General features: G+C 35.9%; 1 protein-coding gene across 2 annotated transcripts; it reads left to right on the top strand.

Annotated features, from left to right (window-relative positions):
- The first annotated feature begins 288 nt into the window (after positions 1-288).
- On the top strand, positions 289-4,247 carry LOC111910206 (phospholipase D alpha 1). Of its 2 annotated transcripts, none has more exons than XM_052771700.1 (4): positions 289-471; positions 730-833; positions 1,660-3,559; positions 3,627-4,247. In XM_052771700.1, exons 2-4 carry the CDS (start codon positions 738-740, stop codon positions 4,058-4,060), a joined length of 2,430 nt encoding a protein of 809 aa, XP_052627660.1. In that variant the 5' UTR covers positions 289-471; positions 730-737; the 3' UTR covers positions 4,061-4,247. The 2 variants fall into 2 exon arrangements, with proteins under 2 accessions (XP_052627660.1, XP_023761759.1); XM_023905991.3 differs by having other exon boundaries at positions 724-833.
- Positions 4,248-23,879: the final 19,632 nt, after the last annotated feature.

Raw genomic sequence — 23,879 nt, 5'->3', positions numbered from 1 at the left:
CAATCACATTTTTTTCTTTTTTTTTCTTTTTCTCTCTCTTTACAATAATCCCACTCCCTTAGTGTGGCATGGAACCGCACTTGTATGGTTAAAAGTGACGTAGCGCTTATGTGACAGGGGAGGGAGTGCGGTTTCAGTGACATGACTGCCTTCTGCCTAATACATTGTCCACCTAGTGCCTTTATTGTTTAATTTTATGTAATAATAATAATAATAATAATAATAATAATAATAATAATAATAATAATAATAATAATAGAATATCCCTCTATATATAACACCCCATGCCTACCTTTTGAACAATCCTCCCCAAAGTTCACCTTTTCCGTTGACGAGCTTTGAGCCTTTTAACGGCTGCAATCACGGATCGCGGTCTCCTTCAAGCTCCGTCTCCTCCCAATTAATACTTGCATCAGTCAAGTTTCCGATCACATTCTCACCCATCAGATCTCTTCTGATTTCTTTGTCAGAGTAAGCTACTCATTTACATCATCCCTTTCATTGATTAGTTCATATGTTCCATGGATTCAATTTAATTGTACTAAGACTTGGTCCGACTGAATCACTTGATCTGGCGATATCACTGTAAATCGTGATATTTCCAAGTTATTTCAGCCTGGATTGGTGCGAATACGCGTTTTCTATAATTGTTTGTTTGTTTGTTGTACGGATTTATAGTTGCGATTTGAACTTACGAACTAAATCGCGTTATTGTGCTCGCAGTCGCAGGGTAGAAAATGGCAGGGACACATCTCCATGGAACTCTTCATGCCACGATCTACGAGGTTGATCAGATTCATGGCTATGGCGGTGGGCGTAATCTATTCGGGAAGGTATATTCTAAGTTTTTTTTTTTATTATCTGAATCTGGGATGTCAATTTCATTCTTTCTACATCGATTGAAACTTGGCATAATCGCATCCTTTTCTCAATGTAGGCAACATATATCGAACTTTATGTTGGTTAATTTGTTTTTATTTTGAATAACAGGATCAGATGCATATTTACTTATTTAGTTCCTGGTTTAGAGATCACATAGCCATTCTTCTAGTTCGGCAGTATATAATAACATAAAGACAAACGAATACAGTTTCCTCTTTTTAGTTTCTTGACAATTGGATGAGATTTGATACGTGATTTTCTTGGATGATCATTGAGATGATTGTTGGACCCTCTGAGAGTGACATTAAATTCGTTCAATCATACATTCAGTTATAGATATTTTAATTCAGACACGTTGTTTCTTAATTTGAATGATTCTGGTCGTGTATGTGCAAGTATAATTTATTCACACAATTTGATTCTTAATTTGAATTATTCTTCTCATCAAGTGAAAATATATTACATTTTTTTACACAAACAAGCGAAACTTTAATTATAAAGAAATCCCTCTTCGTTTAACATCATATCCTCATTGTTCTCATTTTCCTGCTTTTATTTACCTTTTTCCTTGTTCTGTTTTTAGTTTTTCTTGCTTTATTCTGTTATTGTATAAGATTTTGTTTCTTTAATTGGCTTATTACCTGTATACAATCGAGTAACAGTTCTACCTTTCACGTTTAATGCTTTTAACTTATCAAAATCAGAATATACACAAACATTTGCGATTTATCCATCCATATTTTAGTGAAATTTCTCAATGATGCATTCTTCTTGCAGTTGATGTCCAACATAGAGGAGACAGTTGGATTCGGGAAAGGAACCCCAAAAATGTACGCAACAATCGATCTAGACAAATGCAGAGTAGGTCGAACAAGATTACTAGAAAACGAACCAGAAAACCCAAAATGGAATGAATCTTTCCACATTTACTGTGCCCATTTAGCTTCTGACGTAATCTTCACTGTAAAAGACGATAACCCCATTGGTGCAACCCTAATCGGAAGAGCTTACATTCCTATCGAAGAGGTTCTAGATGGAGAAGAAGTAGATCGATGGGTTGAAATCTTGGATGATGAAAAAAACCCGATTGAATCCGGTTCAAAAATCCATGTCAAACTACACTACTTCGATGTCACCCAAGATCGTAACTGGGATCACGGAATCAAAAGCTCCAAGTATCCCGGAGTCCCCTATACTTTCTTTTCTCAGAGACAAGGTTGTCGGGTTTCATTGTATCAAGACGCTCATGTCCCTGATAATTTCATCCCCAAAATACCCCTTTCCAATGGCAAGTATTACGAACCACAGAGATGTTGGGAAGATGTGTTTGATGCAATCACAAATGCGAAACACTTCATTTATATCACTGGGTGGTCTGTTTACACTGAGATTTCTTTGATAAGGGATTCAAGGAGACAAAAGGAAGGAGGTGACGTCATACTCGGTGAGCTTTTGAAGAAGAAAGCAAGCGAAGGTGTTAAGGTGCTTATGCTTGTGTGGGACGACAGAACTTCTGTCGATGTGTTGAAGAAAGATGGATTAATGGCGACTCATGATGAAGACACTGAAAACTTTTTCAATGGTTGTGAAGTGAATTGCGTTTTATGTCCACGTAATCCAGATGATGGTGGAAGTTTCATTCAGGACCTTCAAATTTCAACAATGTTCACTCACCACCAGAAAATTATAGTCATGGATGCTGAAATGCCGAATGGGGATACGGAAAGGCGGCGCGTGGTGAGTTTTGTCGGTGGACTTGATCTGTGTGATGGACGTTACGATACGCCGTTTCATTCTCTTTTCCGAACGTTGGACACCGCTCACAGCGGCGATTTCCACCAGCCTAACTATGTCGACGGGAGCATCACGAAAGGTGGGCCACGTGAGCCATGGCACGACATCCATTCGCGACTCGAAGGTCAAATCGCGTGGGATGTTTTGTTCAACTTCGAACAACGATGGAAAAAACAAGGTGGGAAGAACATTCTGGTTAACTTTAGAGAGCTTGATGACATCATCATCCCGCCGTCTCCCGTCATGCTCCCTGACGACGAAGAAACATGGAACGTCCAATTATTCCGGTCGATCGACGGTGGTGCTGCGTTTGGGTTTCCGGAGACGCCAGAAGAGGCGGCGAAATCGGGACTTGTGAGCGGGAAAGATAACATAATCGATCGGAGTATTCAAGATGCTTACATCCACGCGATTCGTCGAGCGAAGAACTTTATTTACATCGAGAATCAGTATTTTCTAGGAAGCTCTTTCGGATGGAATTGCGATGATATCAAGGTTGAAGATGTGGGAGCGTTACATTTAATCCCAAAAGAACTTTCGTTAAAGATTGCGAGCAAGATCAACGCCGGAGAGAAGTTTACCGTTTATGTTGTGGTTCCGATGTGGCCGGAGGGGATCCCGGAGAGTGCTTCCGTTCAGGCGATACTTGACTGGCAAAGGAGGACGATGGAGATGATGTATAAAGATATTATTCAAGCTTTACAAAACAAAGGGCTTGAAGACGACCCTAGAGATTACCTCACATTCTTTTGCCTTGGGAATCGTGAAATGAAAAAGGATGGTGAGTATGAACCTTCGGAGGCTCCGGAGCCGGAATCAAATTACCATAAAGCCCAACAAGCCCGACGCTTTATGATCTACGTCCATGCCAAAATGATGATAGGTAATCAACAAATTGAACCAAAAACTAAAAAAATAAAATACAACTAACATTATTGTATTTATTGCAGTTGATGACGAATATATAATAGTCGGATCTGCGAACATTAATCAACGATCAATGGATGGGGCACGGGATTCTGAAATAGCAATGGGAGCTTACCAACCTCATCATCTTGCTACACGCACACCCGCAAGGGGTGAAGTTCATGGTTTCCGTATGGCGTTATGGTATGAGCATCTTGGCATGCTTGATGACAGCTTTCAGCATCCAGAGAACATTGAGTGTGTGAAAAAAGTTAACCAAATTGCGGATAAATACTGGGATCTATACGCTGATGAGACTCTTGAAACTGATCTCCCTGGTCACTTGCTTCGTTATCCGGTCGGTGTTACTAGTGAAGGAGACGTGACCGAACTGCCCGGAGCCGAGTTTTTCCCGGATACGAATGCGCGTGTTCTTGGAGTGAAATCCGATTACCTTCCTTCGATTCTAACTACTTAAACAAGGTATATTGCTGTTGATCTTACGTGTTTGTGTTTGAATAAAATTCTAATCTTGTTTGCTTACCTCACTCAACAATAACATTATATTATCTTTCATGTTTTTTTTTTCAACTATACTAGGTGTGCTCTCATATGTAATATTTATGCACTATTGGTGCACAATGCAACGTCTTGTTTTTTTTTTCCTTGTTTATGAAATTCAGAGTTAAGTACAAAGTATAACAATATACATTTTTTTTAATTATCGTAATATCTTACTTTTATTTTAAAATTGAATTATGAAAAATATACCTAGGTATTGAAGGCTTATCTGTGTACAGGGTAAATTTAAAAAAAAAAAAAAAATTAAAATACAATGTTCTAATAATAAAATTTAAAATTTCTTTTAACTTATTGATAGGTTTTCAAGTATAATGTTTTAATAAAAAAAATAAAATTACAATGGTTTGATACAGAGAATGAAAATAAAATGATATAATAAATTAATGAATGAAAGTATAAGTATATTGTTATCTGTTATGTATATAGCCAGATTGCCATTAATTTTATTCCTATAAGCTCCACCCATGTGAAGAAGATAAAACACTAAAAGAATAGGCAAAATAGATCACGTTCGGACTCTCCAAAGTTGCTTGATTTTAAATACCAACCCCACATCAAACTATCATTACAATAGACCCGACCCACCCACGATTATATGGTCTACAGCCGCCGCTTAAACGCAACCAGATATATAACAATTCTAGTTGAAGTTGATCAACAACTTGTACAAACGACTACATTCTACCCCTCTTTATGACCATATTATTCGTTTCATTTTAAAATCTCATCATAATTCAACCCAATAAAAAATGTCATATGTTTGGAGTTTACATTAGGCGTTGTGTTGGCAACAACCGTAGTAGTTTTCGGTATAGAAAGAAAGTGTGGTTTTTCAGCGATATAAGGAGGTAATAATTCATATATGAGATCTCAAGTTCCTATATATGAGATCTCATGAAAGTTCCTTATTCCCCATGTTGGCCATGAGACTCATGATGACGTTTACCCTTCAGAATTACGTTTATTATGAACGACACAACAAAGTGATTCTTAGATTTCATGATTGATTATGCACAATCAAGGTGAAAAAATAATCAATGTTCTATAACATGTCTAGAGTGGTTTACGACTGCCTATTAAGTGCTTCAATTAAGCGAATTGATCAACGGTTGAGAGTACATGTACTCGAGTTGTAAACGAAAAGAATGAAAACGGACAATTATCATATTCTCAAGCAAGGGAGGGATATCTATCAACAAGGGCGGAGCCAAATATATATATATATATATATATATATATATATATATATATATATATATATATATATATATATATATATATATATATATATATATATATATATATATATATATATATATATATATATATATATATATATATATATATATATATATATCATTTTGAAGACCCTATGTAAAAAGAGAAAATTGGTCCCTAGATATAATTTTTTTTATATATAAGAAAAATAAATTGAAAAAGAAAAACTAAAAACTAAATTAAATTAGCTAAAAATTGAATTGTGCAAATTTATAAAATTTAAGGTGTAAAATATGAAAACTAACTTACTAAAAGAATTTAACTTCTAAATTTGAAGGGACCAACATGTAACTTTTGAAATGAATTCCTTAAGAAAAACGTGATAGAGTGGAACTTGCAGTGGTTTGAGAAAGAGGTAAGGGTGGTTTGAGAAAGAGGTAAGGGAGCTTGCAAATTGAAGTACACATAATTTTTTAAATAATTTTTAAAAAAAAAATTGAGGGGGGGGGGGGGGAGGGGGGAGGCTGGGCCTACCCTGGTCGACCTTGTCTATCAACTATATAAAGAAACGTTATCCATTCCTCCCAAGTCATAAAAAAAACTGTCCCTCATACACAATGTCGAATCTAAAACATGAAATTGCATGATTTTTATTTAAGTGAAACCGATAGAAATAAAAATAAAATACAAATAAATGGCAGGTCGGATCGTATATTTTTAAACATGTACCAATAATTATATTAAAGTTCTTCCAATTGATTGTAACGAGGTCTTATACATTAAAATATATTAGTGTCATTATCAATACTTTCAAAAACACTTTTTTCAATATATAACATTAAATTATCACTTAGAAATTGATTACTCATTTTGTTGTGTGTATTATTTTTTATCAACTTCATTACTAAAATGCATGTTCCACATTTGATGTTGCAAAGGGTAAGATCAATACAAGTTTCAAGAGAAGATGAATCTTAGGAAAGATTGTATGTTTTTTTTTTCTTCGACCATATTTTTGGCAAAGTCCTCAATGCTCTTCAACTGATTAAACCGTTTATTTTCTCATACATCCTTAATGTATTTTTTAAGTTCCAATTCAAGAACTCAAAGATCATATTATGTTGGAAATCCTTTCTAATGAAGTGCAACAATTCCATTAATTTATCTAAATCAAAGGCATTGAATGATTCACTTGGGTACAAACAAACAATAGAAAGAAGAAAATTTGTGTTGAATTCATTAAAGTGATGGTTTAGCTCTTGAAGTTGCATGTCAATATCCGCCTTAAATACATTAACATGATAGTGGTGTAAGTTGGTAACCTGTAAATAACAAGAATGACAAAACACAATAAAAAATCAACGTGGTATTAGCATACATGACACATTACTAAAATGTGAACCTCTTCGGCGACTGATTCCCTTATAATATGCATCTTTTACATCCATGATTTGAACACCATATTTATCACAAAACAAAATAACATTTCCTAAAAGTGGCTCAAATCTTACATCCTTCATTTCTTTCGATGTTTTTTAAAGTTACTTACATGATTCATGGAATTTACGATATCCTGGTCTTTTCTTTCTAATTTTGTATTCAAATGCTTTGTGACTCCTATATCAACCATCCAGTGTAGACAAAACAAAAAAATCAAACGATTTTTATGACTTTAAGATGCAAATTGCTTTAGCTTTACAATCACGATCATTATTATCATCATCAAGGTTTTTAAGTACTTCACAAATGGAAGGATATATGGTATGGATATTTACTAGAGATGCAAAATGAGAGCCCCATCGAGTATCATATGGTCGTTTTGATACCTACAAGGTTTAAAAACGTACCACTCTCAAGCCCACCTAAAGTTTACTATAAGAAAAGTTAATTAATATAAAACAAAACTAAATAGTTAAATAATCAACCAAGTACAAAGCAAACCTTCGGTCAATGTTGCCAAAACTCAATTTCCACTTTGTGAGCATACCGTAAATAGTAGCTTTTAGTGACAAAGTTGAAATGTCACTAACATTTCCGTAACAACCCAAAATTTTACAGGAAATTTCAACTTTTATAATCATAAATACCAACCACAATTGTTTCCAGAAATCCCATTACATGACCATAATGTTTTAAAAGATCAGAGTATCAAAACTAAATATGAAAACACTGGAGAATGCACGCCGTGCCATCAAGCCGGACCCTTGTCCTTATAACTAGATGTACTTGAAACATCCAAAAAAACTGTAAGCACACACTTAGTGAGTTTCCCGAACACGCAAACATAAAATCACATAATACCATGCATACATACATATAAGTTTGTCACGGACTCCCTCCATGGTCTTCAATGGAATGCCATGGGCTACCCCCATGGTCTTATATCCCTGGGCCATGGGCTCCCCCCATGGTCTTACCAAATGCCATGGGCTCCTTCCATGGTCTACAATAAGTCCACATATAGATCAAATAGCAAACAATTCCATATTCCAATACAACTCATCGCATAACAATTAATGGGACTGCCTTGGTGCCTTTGACCCATGATTGTTGTGAGAAGACTCACCTTGAATACTGAACGATAACTGACTAGGCCCCGACTCCGACTATCAGCTCTACTCAACCCCTGAACAGAAACAATTCCTTAAATACAACTCAAAATGACCTAAAACCCCTTATAAGTCAAACTTGGTCAAAGACTAAAGTCAAAGGTCAAAGTGAACGGTCCGAGTTGACCCAACTCTTCGAGTTGTCCTTCAACTCGTCGAGTTTCTCCATTAACTACACAGATCGGGAACACTGCCATCAACTCGCCGAGCTCACTAATGAACTCGCCGAGCTAGCCAGAAATCCAACAGCTTAATGCATCAAGCTGTTTCCCTCGAATCTAGGAACTCCAAGTCTCAGATTTCCTCTGAAAAGATGTCTAAAAGGGTAAAGTTTCCAACTTTACCCTTAGGGACCATCCAAAATGAGTCAAACCCAAACACTAGACTCATTAGAGTGAGGCTTGACCCATTAAGCCCTTGAACTCTCAAAACATAGTCCCAAAATACAGATCCGACATCCAAAGGCTGGAAAATCACGTAAAGTTTCCAACTTTATGTCCATTCATGCTAAAAAGAAATCCTAGGGCTCAAGATTGGCTAAAAGGAACTTATTGCATGAATAGGACCTAGAACTTAGTAAAGCTTGCAACTTTAAGTCAAAAAGGGCCATAACAGGGTCAGATCTCACATAACAACCCCTGGAACACTCAACTTCTTGGACAATCTACCCATGAGCCCAAAATCAAGATAAAACCTTAAAACAAAGAGATATAAACGATAACAAAGCACGGTATAAACTTGATACCTCCAAAAGACTGCAACAAGTGGGGAAATTCTGGATCTATGTCTTCCCTCCAAGCTTTCACCTCCAACTTCAAAGCTTCTTCAAAAGAGTACAAAAGATCAACACAAGACCCTCCACAAGCTCTCATACTCACAAAATAAGATGATGCATGTTATTAGGGTTTTCTGGATAGAGGAGGCTGGTAAGGAGGCCAACCAAGGGACTTAAGGCCTTTAAATAGGGTGCAACACCCTTAAAATTAGGGCCTCCTTCCCATCTGTAAATTAGCCGAGTTGAAGCACCTCAACTCGCCGAGTTGGTTCATTAACTTCCGCGGCCAACACCCTCTCGACACGTCGAGTTGGAGCTTCCAACTCATCGAGTCCCGACTAGAAAACACAAACAATTTGAAGAATAAGCTCATACCTAAACCAAGCATTACAAATCTCCCCCATTTGAACTAAACATCATCCTCGAAGTCTGCCGATGTGAAAAGATCAGGATAATGCTTTCTCATCTCGTCCTCCGGCTCCCAGGTCCATTCGGAGCCTCTTCGATGCCGCCATTGCACCTTCACCAGCTTCACCTCTTTGTTACAAAGAGCCTTAGTCTTTCTATCCAGAACTGTAATGGGCTTCTCAACATAATTCAGGCTCTCATCCACCTAAATGTCATTCAATGAAATAACTGCATATTCATCCAATACACAGTTCCAGAGCTGAGACACATGGAAGGTGTTATGGATCTGACTCAATTCATCCAGAAGATCCAATCGATAAGCGACCCTGCCAACTCAGGCTTAAATCCTAAACGGTCAAATAAATCGGGGCCCCAGCTTGCCCCTCTTCTGAAACTGAATGATACCCTTCCAAGGTGACACCTTTAGCAAAATAAAATCTCCAACCTAAAACTCAAGATCTGAACGACGCTGGTCAGCCTAACTTTTTTGACGGCTCTGCGTGACTCGCAGTTTGTCACGCACCTGCTAAATTTCTTCCAGAACACGATTCAAGAACAAATCAGATGACATTTTGAGTAGAAGATAATAGATCTGAACAAGATTTTTCAATAAAAACGAGATATTAGACCTTTTCTTTTTAGAAACTTACAAAACTTGAAGAACAAGGTGAGATTCATGATGAAATATCACCATAAACAAGATTGATTCTTGCAAAAATCGCTGAGATCTACAAGAACCCGCTCGAATACCACTTGTTAGGAATAATTCTGAGATGACGAATGCAGAATATCAAGAACAATTAGAATCAATCACCACAATATGCAACTAATCTGATAAAGGTTTTTCATGTATTGATTATGAGATTAACATACAGAGAAAACCCTAATCTGGTCAAAAGCTTACACCAAAAGTAAACCTAATGATTATTTATAAGGAACAATAAATATATGCCATAAATATAAAATCTATGCCTAATATAAAACCATTGCCTTAGAAGAGTTCGATTAAGAACTTCTACTGTAAAGGCGCAGTAGGGAATCATAAAATGATTAACCCTAAAAAGGCTTCCCTAAATAACCAAATATGCCAAATCAGTATCAATATCTCAAATACTCAACAATAAGACCTTGTGTTAAGCACTTATTGGACATGCTAGGTCATAAAGTTGGAGACTTTATGACTCCTAAGAGTATTTTACCCATCAATATGAAGTTTGGATGTAAGGTCTTAAGCCATTAAGCTCATAATGGGATTTTTGGACATGCAAGGGTTTGCCCCGCGTACACTGAGTACGCCCTGCATATGAGGTCAACCACCCTGATGGTGGTCAACCTGCGTGACATCCTGTACATCCCTTTCATTGACTCGGTTGGGTTGACTCAACTATTGTAACTCTTTTAAAGTAATAAAGATGATATATTTGAAAACTATGTGAATTATGTGTATGTATGTGCTTATTACTTATTTATAAATGTATAATAAATAAAAGGATAAAAATAAGCGTCAAAATAAAAGTGTGAGATAAACCCTATATCTTTACATAAAGTTGTAGTGGTCGAAACAAAGATTCCGGAGATATAAAGAACGTCGAAATCCAAGTTATAACGAAGAAGTTATGGTCCGTCGAAGTTTCGCGATGAAAGCGACACGATACCGGGAAGCATAAATAGTGAATTTATGATAGAGCGAGTTTTAGCCTTAGCGATCTAAACGAAATTCGTAGAATACGTTAAACCAAGAGCGTCCATAAAAAGAACGCCCAAATCTGACTTCGTACGAGATAGTTACGATTTTTCGAAGTTTCGGCTTAACAGTGTACAACCCGAAGTTTGAATATTAGATCAGCGGTTTTTAGCCGACACAACCTAAACGAGAATTGAAGATCTCTTTATTTGTAGCCTAACGATAAAAAGACAGAAGAAAACAGACGTCGGATGAAGAAGTTATGAATTTTTAACAGACCAATCTTGTCCCGGCCTGTTAATCATATAACTTTTAAAATAAAGTCAAAATCAGCCGACGGAGTCCAAACGAAAGTTGTAGAGTACGTTCCCGCCTTCGTGTGGATATAAAGAACGTCAAAAATGGAGCTAGTACGCGAAAGTTACAAATTTTTAAAATTTGTAGTCGAACTTGTGAAGCCTGGTGAGGAGCTGGTGACGTGGTAGCATCCGGGCCACCCATCGCTGATGAAGAAACGCGCTTCGGATCTCGCCACGTAGCCCTCCCTATTACACCCCACGTCCGAGGTTGGTACGCCCAACGTACCTTCGCTTCTTATCCTTCTGAGTCCGAGTGCGAGCCAGCTGTATGCGAGCTGGCACCCTTATCCGATCTACGCCCAGCGTAGCCAAGGATTATGCCCAGCGTAGTCCGAGGCCTCATAGGCTATAAAAGGGGGCTGAGAATTCCGAGTTTTTCACACTAATTCTCTTTCTCTCTCTAATTTCTTTCTCTCTCTAGCTCCCCTAAGCCTCCCTAAACCCTAGGTAAAACCCTTAGCACCCGAAGGAAGCCCCGAGGCTCCTGGAGTCCCGAGAAAAAGGGTCTTTCGGTTTCGAAACGCTGCTCCAAGTGAAGTCCGGTTTTCTTTAAAATCCGTTGTAAGTGAGATACGCCTATGAAATTTTTAATATAGCTTTTAAATAATTATAGTAATGTTATTAGGTCCTTAAAATAATTATTTGGGCTATTATTATGAGTTATATAGAGTGTTGTTTAACGCTTATATAATAATAATAATAGCTAGACTATTAATTAGTCGCGGTTAACGTTAGACTAAACCCTAGTGGTATTGATACTAGGTTTTGTCCGAGGGAAATTGTTTTAACAATAACGAAGTATTGTCCGAGTGCCGAGTCACCACCTTATCAAGTGAGTGCATAGTCACTTTCAGCTTACACATAGATATGAAGTATTTTATATAAATTACGTGCTGTGTGTGCATATTATCTGTATACTTCCTATCTATGTTGGATGAATGATTTTATACATGTTTTAAATGATTTAAATTGTATATGTATTTTATATCTACAAAAATTGTCACACCCCCAAACCGAAACGACGGAAACGTTCGGGGGGGGGGGGGGGGGGGAGGACGTCATGCCCAGTATCACAACAATTGTACAATTGTAATCAAAGCAACAACAACCATTTCATTAATAACATATAGTTTACATTGTAATTGTTTTACATAAGTTTATCTTTCAAAAGCAAACAACAAAACTAAGACTTGGCACTATGATGCTCCGTCTTCTCGAAACCTGTATGCAAACTTGACTTACTAATTTCCTGAGAATACAAGTAGTTTGAAAGAGTATCAGCATTAAAGATGGTGAGTGCATAAGTATTTTTTTGTAAAAGAGATACGTCCTTTTGTTCTTTGGAAAAATGAACGGTTGCCTTAGAGTCTTAAGACCAAGTTATATTTGTGTTTCTCATGTTATTAAAGAACGTTTCAAAATTCGAAAGACTAGTGAGCAAAATACGTTCCTGGTGCGATTTCTCGGTGTGTACCTGTTAGTAAAGTTTTTAGATCGAACGGATCCACTACGTGTTTACTAAGACGCTATTTTCGTAAGTAAATCTCCATACTTAAAATAGTATATGTAGTTTTGTACGTGCATAAAACCCCTTTTTGTGTGGTTCTTAAGTCTCTAATGTTTCTAGAAAATCCTATATTTTCCATAAAGTGGGTTATAGCCTTTATTGAACCAAGGCCGAAATATGTAAGTATAAGCACCATATGTAGTTTACAAGTGTGTAGTTTTGCTATTAAGAAAACTAGTTTGAAGATGTCCTCACTTTGCCAGTGATGACGCTTAACCTGGTAGATTCTGTATTTTCAAAAGGATAGTTTGTAGTCTTTAATGTATTAAGACTCCACTTTTGTAAGTAAATTCCCGTTCTTAAAATAGTATACATGGTTTTAAATGTGCATAAAACTCCTTTTGGTGTGTGTGTGTGGTTCTTAAGTCTCCGTAAACTTTATGTTTTGTTAATACCCCATGTGAGTTGTTATAACCATGCTAAAACTCAAATACCTCGTACTCGACGTTCTTCAGGTGTCAGAATTTTTATGACACTTGTCACCACAGACCTGCCAGTCTAGCTGTTGCAAGCAGTTTAGGTGCGGGTTTGTCAGACCCAATATAGATCAATACACAACTATCACGCTCTCCCTACAAGAGATTCTGATTATAACTACATGACTTTTCTGTGGTACTTAGGAGTACCCCGAAGGAGAATACCTCACAAATTTATTCATTAACAAGTTTACGTATTAAGCAACCAAAATCCCTTTTTGTTTGTAAAAGTATGTGTTTTCCTTTTTGTGTAGGTGAATGTGACTAACAAACTATACCTATTATAGTTTAACATGAATGTTTTGTTATGATGTAAAACCTTTATAGTTATGATTTTTATTCCTTAGTGAAATAAAATGTCAATAAAATACTAAGTATACTTAACCCTAGTATTAGGTAATTTGCTCGATATGTTACAAAGTGTGAATAACTCTTAAACATGTTTTTGGTAATTTTACTCTCTATTATCCCTATTTTAGAATATTTATAAAAAAATCATCGTAAGTCGAAAACTGAGTCCGTAAACTCTGAGAATTTGGAAAGAGAGTCTACTATGTTCATAAAAATTCTTATAATTTTTGGTGGTCTCAAACCAGTGTGAAAACATTCATTTTCACAGACTGGTCCGAATACGTTGCTGCAGTGACAGGCAGTTTTGTAAAAATCACTATAAATTGTAGAAACATCGTATGGAGATGTTCAAGTAGTCATTTTAAAGGTATAAACCTAAAATATTTGCATATTGAACAGTTTTGAAACATATTAAGTTTAAGTTGGGTAAAACAGTTCGTGAACAGGTCACAACTTTTCAGTTGTAAGCTGTCAAGTTAAGTTTCAAATATGTTTTGGTGTTTTAACTTGTATTCCCTCCCCCCCCCCCCCACTGAAAACTAAATAAAACTAGAAAATGTAGGGGTATGAACTCACCTTGAGTGATTCTTGAAGAATGGAAGGTCGGTGATGAGGAGTATCAAGTCAAGAACACTTGATGAACACGTGAAATCTTGGATGATCCTAAGAACGATTCTTTGGTGTTAAAATGTGTATAGATGATTCAAGGATGTTTTGAAAACATGGAATAACACTTGAGTTTAGATGGAATAATTACCAAAAGTGAAGTAGTAGCTCAAGAACACTAGCACAAAGTGGTGGGAAGTAGAGAGAAAAGAGCTTTCTTGAGGTGGTTTGAGAAGTGTATAAGTGTTTGATTTGATCAAAGTGAACAAAGAAATCCTCCAGGGATTTCTTTATATAGAGGTTGTTGGAGCAAGTAGCAAGGTTGAAATGATGTTTACCTTGGTTTGTATGATGTGGATAAGGTTAGGCTAATGAGAGGATGACACATGGAAGGCAAGTGGGCACATTTTACCCACTTGTGGGGTAAATATCCTCTTAATATAAAATAATGATTTTTAATTAATAAATCCTTGATAAATAAATAAAATATGAGTTCTGGTGGTTAAAAATGGTAAAAAAAATGAATTTGGTGAAAAAATCCCGTCAAAAACGGGCTTAGGGGGCGAAAGTGGTCGAAAACCGGACAATATGGACCGAACCTGCGAGGTTCAGCTCTAAGGAAGTGAGAATTGAGAGAAGGGAAAGAAGGAACCGAGAGGAGGAGTAAGGGAACGAAGGTGCGAAGCGGGGGAACCGAAGGTGCGAGGCTCGGCTTCTGTTGTCTGCGAGGCTCGATCCGAAATGGCTATGGAAGCGAAATAGACCGAGGGCTCGGTCTATTTCGACTGTAGGAGGCTCGGTTTGCCTGCAGACTTCGGTTCGGAAGTTCGGTTCTGACAGACTCGCTTCTGACAAGCTCGGTTCTGAGAGGGTTCGGCTCTAAGAGGTTCGGTTCCTAAGAGGTTCGGCTCCTAAGAGGGGTTTCGACCCTAATTAGTTGTTTTTCGATATAACTCCCCGTTTCAAGCAGTTTTTGGCCAATTTAAGGTTCGGGACGACCCGAATGATTATAAAAAGTTTGAGAGAGATTTGGGAGAGATTTGAGAGAGATTCACTTTTAGCCATTTTCATCGAATAATCTTGCAATGCAAGGTCTGTGGACCCCATTATACTTCGTTTATGATTATTTTAAGTCCCTAAAAGGGTCCATAGTCATGTTTTGATGCGTTTAACTCCCTTCTTAGGGTTTCAGATTGATAAACACATAGTTTTAAAGAGACATTCGAATTCTTGACATACAAATGTATGTTTTCATAGAATAACTTTTAATTATACAAGTATTATACAAGATTGACCAGTTTGACTTGTTGATTTGACTTGACTTGAATTTGACGGTTGTCACAAAAATGTTGGGGTAAAACATGGGTAGATGTAATAGACGATGTGTGATAAAATGATGAGAGGCCTCGATGTTGTTATTGTTGATTTTGTCATCTAGCGGAGTATGGATGACAACCACGGACTCTTCTAGACAGTCCAGTGGAACACTAGCAGGCTCGCAACTTGTAGGTGTTTGTGAACGATGTGTTCACCGGTGTACTCCATCCCCTCATGGTTTCCTTTAGGACATTACTGAGGAACCCCCTTAGTAGTAGTGTCCGTCCCGATGATGATCCTTAGGCTAGGTCCCTTATGATAGGTGTTTAGGGATGTAAAGTGAGAATAACGAGAACGGGTAATCGGGTTACTGTTGATTGACGAAATTAATAAACTTATTTATTGTCGGTTGAAAACCATATGTGCTCACCAAGCTCCCAAGCCTGACCCACTCAGTTTCATGTATTATAGGTAGTGGCGCTCGAGCATAGACGTGATGTTTTGGATGAGGGATTACAAATATAGGCCTGTAGATATGAAATAATGTAGTAAGGCTTATATTGTATTGTTTATGCTTTTGATTTGTATCGAACATGACATCCCGAGTCTTTTAATGAAATACATTTCATTGGAAATGCTTTTGATAAATCTTCATCATAATTTGTTTTGGGACAAATTCCGCAACACTTTTATTTAAAATGTTACTCTGATTTTCAAACAAGCATAAACAAAATCGGTCTTTTCTGGCTGTAAAAATGGGGATGTCACAACCTTGGTCTTCTAGGGGGTATAGGTGTCGGTTAGAGAGTTGTGATTCGGAGTCGAGACCTCATCAGCTTCTGTTCAGTTTGCGAGGTAAGTTTTCCTCATTGTATTTTATGGTCGAATGCACCAAGGTCGGCCAATTCGATTGTTATCCTGGTTTATCGCATGTTGGTATGCTATAGTGATCTGTTAGATCTGCATCTTGGTATATAGGATGATGTTATGCTTAGTGATCTGTAAGATCTTTCTAATTGTCTGTTGACTAGTTATATGTATGCTTATACGTTATGTATATGTCGACATGGTTTATGTGTGTTTGGGTTGAGGTGGACTAGTGTAGACTGAAGGCCAAAAGACCCACGGCGTCCCAGATATATTGCAGGCCCGAGAGGTGTACTAATAAAGCCGAAGGCCTGAAGAACATTCTAGATAGGCTGAAAGCCCGGTGAGGCGTACCAGTCATGTTGAAGGTTCTGTGAGCGTACCAGATAGACTGTAGGTCGGTGCGGCGTTCCAGTTAGACTAAAGACTCTGTATGCATGCTATTTGTATTATGCTTATGTTATGTGTTGGTACTTTGCGGGATCTCAGTAAGCATTAGCTTACAGTTTTGGGTTATGTTTCAGGTACTCCAGATGATCATGGGAAGGAGAAGGAATGACCGTACACATCCACATGTTTTTGACTTATGATTTTGGGAGACTCTGATGTTGAACATTTTTTGAAAACTATGATTGTAAACAATTTGTGAAATTGGTTGGTTTTAAAAAGTTTAAATTTATCATATTTTATGGATGTAACAGACATGCTAGTTCTTGGAATAAGGATATATATATATATATATATATATATATATATATATATATATATATATATATATATATCACATGGTTACATGGATCTATCTTTTGATGTTCAAGGTAGCCTTTGTATTCTCTAGTAGGATAGGATCATCTGGTCATTGGTTGAATGATGATAATACAAGTTTTTGAAGAGGATAAAACATAGACATTGCAATTTATTATATGATGTTTTAAAGAACTATTTAGTTTATAATTTTTTTAGAAATATGCTTATTGCAACAAATATATATTGAGTATATATGTTTCTAACCAAACAAGTAGATTAAATACTTTCATTAGACTAAGGGTATAATGGTTTATCCTTATGTAAAAAGAACAGAGTTATGGAGCTTATGTTCAACAATAAGTTTAACTCACTCTAGCATCTATAAATTGAATTTGTGTAGACTATCCTAAATGATTTCTTAAGATGAAGTTTCTATAATCCCACTAATTATCATTCCCGAAGACAAGTTCTTAGAAAGTTTTCTTTTTAAGTGGGAGCAATATAGAACTTTAAGAGCTAAAGAACAGTAAGCTATATGAATCATAGTTTGGAACTAACAAGTTTTCAACCAGTGTTGAATCTACTCAATATTTGATCAAAAACTAATGAAACACATAGAGATGAATTCATGTATGATTATCAAGTATAGGCTTCACTAATATTCCTTGATATATTACGAATATAAAGAGTAAGTGATTTTTCAAAGGAGAAAACATACATGAATGAAAATCTTTCCTGATTTAAGCTAACATCTCAAAGTAAAAATCTTCTTTCTTATAATATAGTTGCATAGTGTGATTTAATTACAAATCAAGATGACTCTTGTGTTATGTATAAAGCTAGTAGGAGTGTAGTAACATTCCTAGTCTTATATGTAGTTAACATATTAATTCTTGGAATAAGGATATATATATATATATATATATATATATATATATATATATATATATATAGAGAGAGAGAGAGAGAGAGAGTAACATCCCGGTGTTAAGGTACTTCTAAATTTATCACTTTAAGTTTATTATATGACATTTTGGTACCTAAGCCCAAGAGAATGTGCCTTGAAGCCCTAGTGACATTCTTGTAATTTTGGGCAGGAGAAGTACGCCAAGCGTACATGTGTGTATGTTGGGCGTACACTTATGTAGGCGTGGCATACTAAATAAAGTTGGAAACCCTAATTTTTAGGGTTTGGGTGGTATTTAAGCATCTTTATGGCATCATTTCTATTCACCTAATCAGCCTCTACCCTTTCTTCGTGATTTGAAAACTTAGAAGCATCTTGTGAGGCCATTTCAAGCATTAAAGAGTGTGTTAGTGTGATTAGAAAAGGAAGGAAGAAGATCAAGCTCAACTAGAAGGAAGAGGCACCTTAGATCTGGGATTCGTCTTTCATTTGCAAGCCTTTCAAGGTATAAAGCTTGCACCTTTTTTCTTAATCTTGTAGATCTAGTAATGGGGGTTTTATTTCATCTTTTTGGTCCCAAAAGTCTCATCTTGAGCATGACATGTTCTAGACGTTTTGATTTTTCCTTTCAGACTCTAGGAGGGGTCCTTAGCCATAAAAATGAAGTCCCGTTGGTTAGTTTTGCTCCGTGCATCTTATAGGATGTCTTGGTGGATTAAGACATTGTGTTAAGCTCTTATTGGGCGTGTAAAGTCATAAATTTGGAAACTTTATGAATCTAGGGTGTGTTTTGGTTATGGATCTGAAATATGGGCTAAGTGCTTAAGCCATTAAGCATTAAATGGAGTTTGGAAGCTGTGAGGGTATGCCCCGCACACTCAGTCAACCACCCTGGTGGTGTTCAATGTGAGGCTTCACATACACTAAGCATACCTCCGGAGTATGCCCTGCATACTCGCATGGGTCAACCTTGCTAAGTTGACTCAGTTGACTTAGTGGGTTTGACCAGTGGGCTTTGATTTTGACCAAGTTTGACCAAATTTAACCTTGATGGTATTTTGGGATTTTGATGGAATTAGTCATTGATGCAAATAGGTATCGGTTAGAAAGCTAAGATTATGAGTCAAACCTTATTAGTTATGTTCAGTTTGCAAGGTGAGTTTTCCTCACTGCACTTACGGGTCGAAGGCACAAAAGCCGACCCTTTGGATCGTTATCCTGGTTTATCGTATGATTGTGTATTATAGTGATCTGTTAGATCTGTATCCTGGTAGATAGGATGTTAGCATGCGGTAGTGATCTGTAAATCTGCATGTTTGTCTGATGCTCGGTTATATGTTTAATTTTTATGTGTATGTCCACATGTTATGGTTGGTTGGGTTGAGGCGATCCTGCTTTGTATTGAAGGCCAAGACACCTAGGGCGGACCGGATAGGTTGTAGGCCCTGTAAGGTCGTCCAGTCAGGCTAAAGGCCCGGAGGACGGTCCAGATAGGCTGATGACCTGATGCGGAAGACCAGTCATGCTGAAGGTCCTATGAGCGGTCCAGATAGGTTGAAGGCCTATAAGGCGACCCAGTCATGCTGAAGGCTCTGTATGCATGATGTTTGTTATTATTATATGTTTTGTGATTTGGTACTTTGGAGGAAAGCTCACTAAGCGTTGGCTTATAGTTTTGGGTTATGTTTCTGGTACCTCAGAGGATCGTGGGAATGTGAAGGCGTGACTATACACATCCTCCTATTTTGGACTTATGATTTTAGGAAAACTCTGATATGGAACATGTTTTGAAAACTATGTTGTAAACGATTTATGTTTTTGGGTTGGTTTTAAAAGTTTAAAATCTTCATGAATTTTATGCATGTTATATATATATATATATATATATATATATATATATATATATATATATATATATATATCATGGAAACTTAAAGTATTAATTAAAATTGCATTAATTATCAAGGACCTTAAAGAGCTTAAGATAAAGGACCTTGATATAGTTATCTTGTCAAATACCACATGACATGATTTTGAGCACTCCTCAAAATCCTAGTACAATGTTTTGAACTAATAATATGGTTGTGTTCCATATGTTGCTGCAATTGGGTTAATCATATATGTCATGATTATGTATGAAGGCCAAATAAGTTGTATTCTTAGAGCATGTCGAATGATACCAGTATAATCTGAAAACAAGCTATTATGTGACTGATAGGAACATTATAAAGTACTTATGATAACTAGAGAAATATTCCTAATTTGTATAGTATTTGAAAGAAATCTATGTTTAAAGTTGTTGCACATGTACTTAACTTCTAAATAGATTTAGATGATTTTCAATCACAATCAGGTGTGTCCTCGTTATGAATGAAGAGAAAGTTACATGGATAGTGGTTCCATGTAGATTTTAATTACAGGTACACATTAGAGTTAAAGTACATTGTTGTTTGGGGACCACATACAAAGATGCTAAATATATAGTTCATTATGACTATAAGTAATTCCATTACGCAAGTATTGATATCTAAGTCATACTTAAGCATCTAATACGTTCTCAATGGTTTTCTTTATATATGAGCTATATATATAACTAAGTTGTTTTTTATTCGTAAAGTTTATACAAATTAAGTTTGTCAAATCTACTTAACATAGTTCCTTCATTAGCTAAAGCATGAAAGTCACGTTGGTGCTATAGGACCTTGTTGTCCTAAGTGGATGTATTTGATTGAAATTTAGTATTTAGATATTGGAACAGTACAAACAACATATATTGTCATGAGTTGATATATTGGATATAAGTCTTTCATTAAATAATTGTTGTGTTCTATATTAGCATGTTTAAATCCTTGAATAACTAGGTTATTCTAAATATTCAAAGTCGTTCATAGTTGCGGGATCATCTATGAGGTAAGACTAATATAAGTAGATTGGTTGATTCTCATAAAAATGAGAATAGAAAGAGCTGCTACCAACTTCATAGGTACTTTATTAGGAGAACAAGTATTGGATCTGACCCACATCAAAATCATTTGATGGATCATAGTTATGAGTGATGTTTTGATCAAGGTAGTATATTTGTACTCTTAGACCTAAGATACATATTTGGGACTTGAAGTATAGGAATTTTTGTGCTTTGACATGGTTTAACGTTGTCCTGTAAAAGTTAGTCATAAGGGTCATCGTTGGGTATGACATGAACTACATTAATGGGCGTATGTAGTCAAGATGGGATTTGTTCCTCTATTTGTTTATATTTAGACATCTAAGGCCTTACTAAAATTTGAACACTAAATGAGATTGATGGTGATCCATATCGTATGTTCAACGTGATATATGAGACAAAGGAATAACTAATACCAAACCTTTAGTAACAATTACAGCTTAGACCTCCTGGAATTGGTTGTTGATAAGATGTCACCCTTTGTATGTTGTTAGGGGCAGTAGCGCGTTGCTAGAGACTAGCTATCGTCTATATCAGTCTTTAATGAATCTTGTGCAAGTGGGAGATTGTTGGATCTATATTCTCAAGAATCATTATTAAGTGATATGGCTAATAACATATGATCATATAGGTTCACACCTTTATCAAGTTGTCACTTATTGGATATTTATTAAGTATTTTATTATTAATAAATAAATTCAACTCTTGTATTTAATTAGAGAAAAATTATTATTTTATGAAAATAATAATAAAAGGGTATACAAACTAGTCCTTACATCATATAGTATGATTTATAAGTTATGTACAAATGTTTTGGACACTTTGGGTATACATTACTTAACTAGTTTTTTGGTCCTTGGTTAAAATAACTTAAAGTAACATTTTGTCTTCTTCCTCCCTCCATATGGTCGTAAATTTTTGAAGGGTATGGAGGTTGCTTGTCAAACTCCATGCCTTGTTCCCCATGCCTCTCATCTAGTAGATTAATTTAGATTAAGGTATAGCCTTATTTCATGCATGGGATATATAAGAAGGTCTTATGGTCAAAAGATACTAGTTTTTGGACTTGCATTTCTCTCATAGAATCCATGAATTCTTTCTCTCTACTCATTCTCTGCCTTTTGAAGTTAGTTGCTTGATTTGAAGTTTTTCTTTGTATCTTCCTTTAGTGCTTATTTTGATAAGCACTTAAAGGCTTAAAGAACAAACTATTACAAGAGGAAACTAACATTTCTTGGCGCCTTATTCTTGATGGTGGATACACAGATAAATTCTATTCTTGAATTTTTGTTATCTTCATCAACACCCCAAAACCACGTGGGTTCAAAGGCTGTCATTCTAAAACACTCTTTGTTTTTTTTTAATATCTTTCTAACATCTATAAATGGGTCCTATATGGTTTGATTTTGTCATAAACTTTAAAATCAACTTGTTATTTTTATAAGATCTCCGTTGTGTTTTTTATGAAAAAACACACTTATATTTTGTATCAAAACCTATCATAATTGTCATAGGAGTTTATCGAAGGATTACCCAAATTCGGTGGAATGAGCACAATTTTGGTTATGGGGGATTGACTTAGCAAATACACTTATTTTCTTGCTTTTAGACATCTTTTAGTGCATATTCCATGGCAGAAGTGTTTAATAAAGAGATAATGTGATTGCACGGTGTTAGAAAATCGATTATTTCCAATAGAGATCGTATCCTTTTGATTATTTAGAAGGAATTATTCCACTTACAAGGTACAAATTTAAAGCTTAGTACAACCTATCGTCTACAAACAGATTAACATACTTAACTGGTGAATAAATATTTTAAGCAATACCTGAGATGTTTTATTTATGATAAGTCAAAACAACGGCTAAAATTCTTATCTTGGGTAGAATATTCATATAACACAACTTTTCATGCTAGTTTGAAAAAAAATCCCCATTCAAATTGTTATATAGGAGGGATCCTTCGTCTTTGTTGAGATACAAAATTCATTCCACAAAGATCGATAAAACTGAAAAAGATTTGTTAAACCATGATAAAGCATTGGATGAGGTAAAGATGCACTTGTTGAAGGCTCAATGTCGCATGAAACAAAATGTTGACTTAGGAAGAAAAGAAGTTCAATTTATGGTTGTTAAGAAGGGTTTTCTAAAGTTCCCCCCTTAAAGATAAAGATCATTGGTGATTAATAATAGCCCAAAACTGGATGTTAGATGTTATGGTCCTGACCTGGTGTTTCATGTGTCTAAACAAAGACATGTAGTTGGTAATTATGCTTCAACCCCACTTTCCATCTAAGTTAACTAATGAGTTGGAACTTTAAGTAATTACATAAGATATTTTAGATGTTCGACTTGTCGTTAATGGGTTTCAAGTTAACTCGAGGTCTTGGTTAAATGTCATAATATGTATGCATTTAAAGCCTCTTGGGAAGATTGTAATGCATTATTGAAGCAGTTCCTTAATTTTCACATTTAAGACAAGGTTAAAACAAATGTGGGTATTGCTAAATCTCCCCCAAGGTTTACCTACACAAGGAGAAATAAGCATTAGTGGGACAACTTAATTGTGTTCTTTTGGTTTACTAAGTTTGTAATAAGATTTGCATGATAAAGGCTATTCTATCTTTTTACGTTTAGAGTAGATTAAGTATGGTATTAATAGTCCTTTAAGGAGTATAGGAGGGAGCTTTTGATTCAATTTGACTTTGCTTAGGGAGAGACTTCCTTCTTGAACGGAAGATATCATTGTAAATAGTCATAAGTATTTGTCTAATATAAGTTCTTAACAATCATTGTTAATAAATCCAACTCATAGTAGAACTCACTGCCATAAATTTGATCTAACCATATGTCACATCAAGCATAAGAGTAGAAGGTATGG

This window comes from Lactuca sativa, chromosome 5, assembly GCF_002870075.4.
Source record: "Lactuca sativa cultivar Salinas chromosome 5, Lsat_Salinas_v11, whole genome shotgun sequence".
In the NCBI taxonomy this organism is placed as follows: Eukaryota; Viridiplantae; Streptophyta; class Magnoliopsida; order Asterales; family Asteraceae; genus Lactuca; species Lactuca sativa.
The sequence above is the reverse complement of the archived record's forward strand: the minus strand, read 5'-3'. Positions and strand labels throughout refer to the sequence as shown.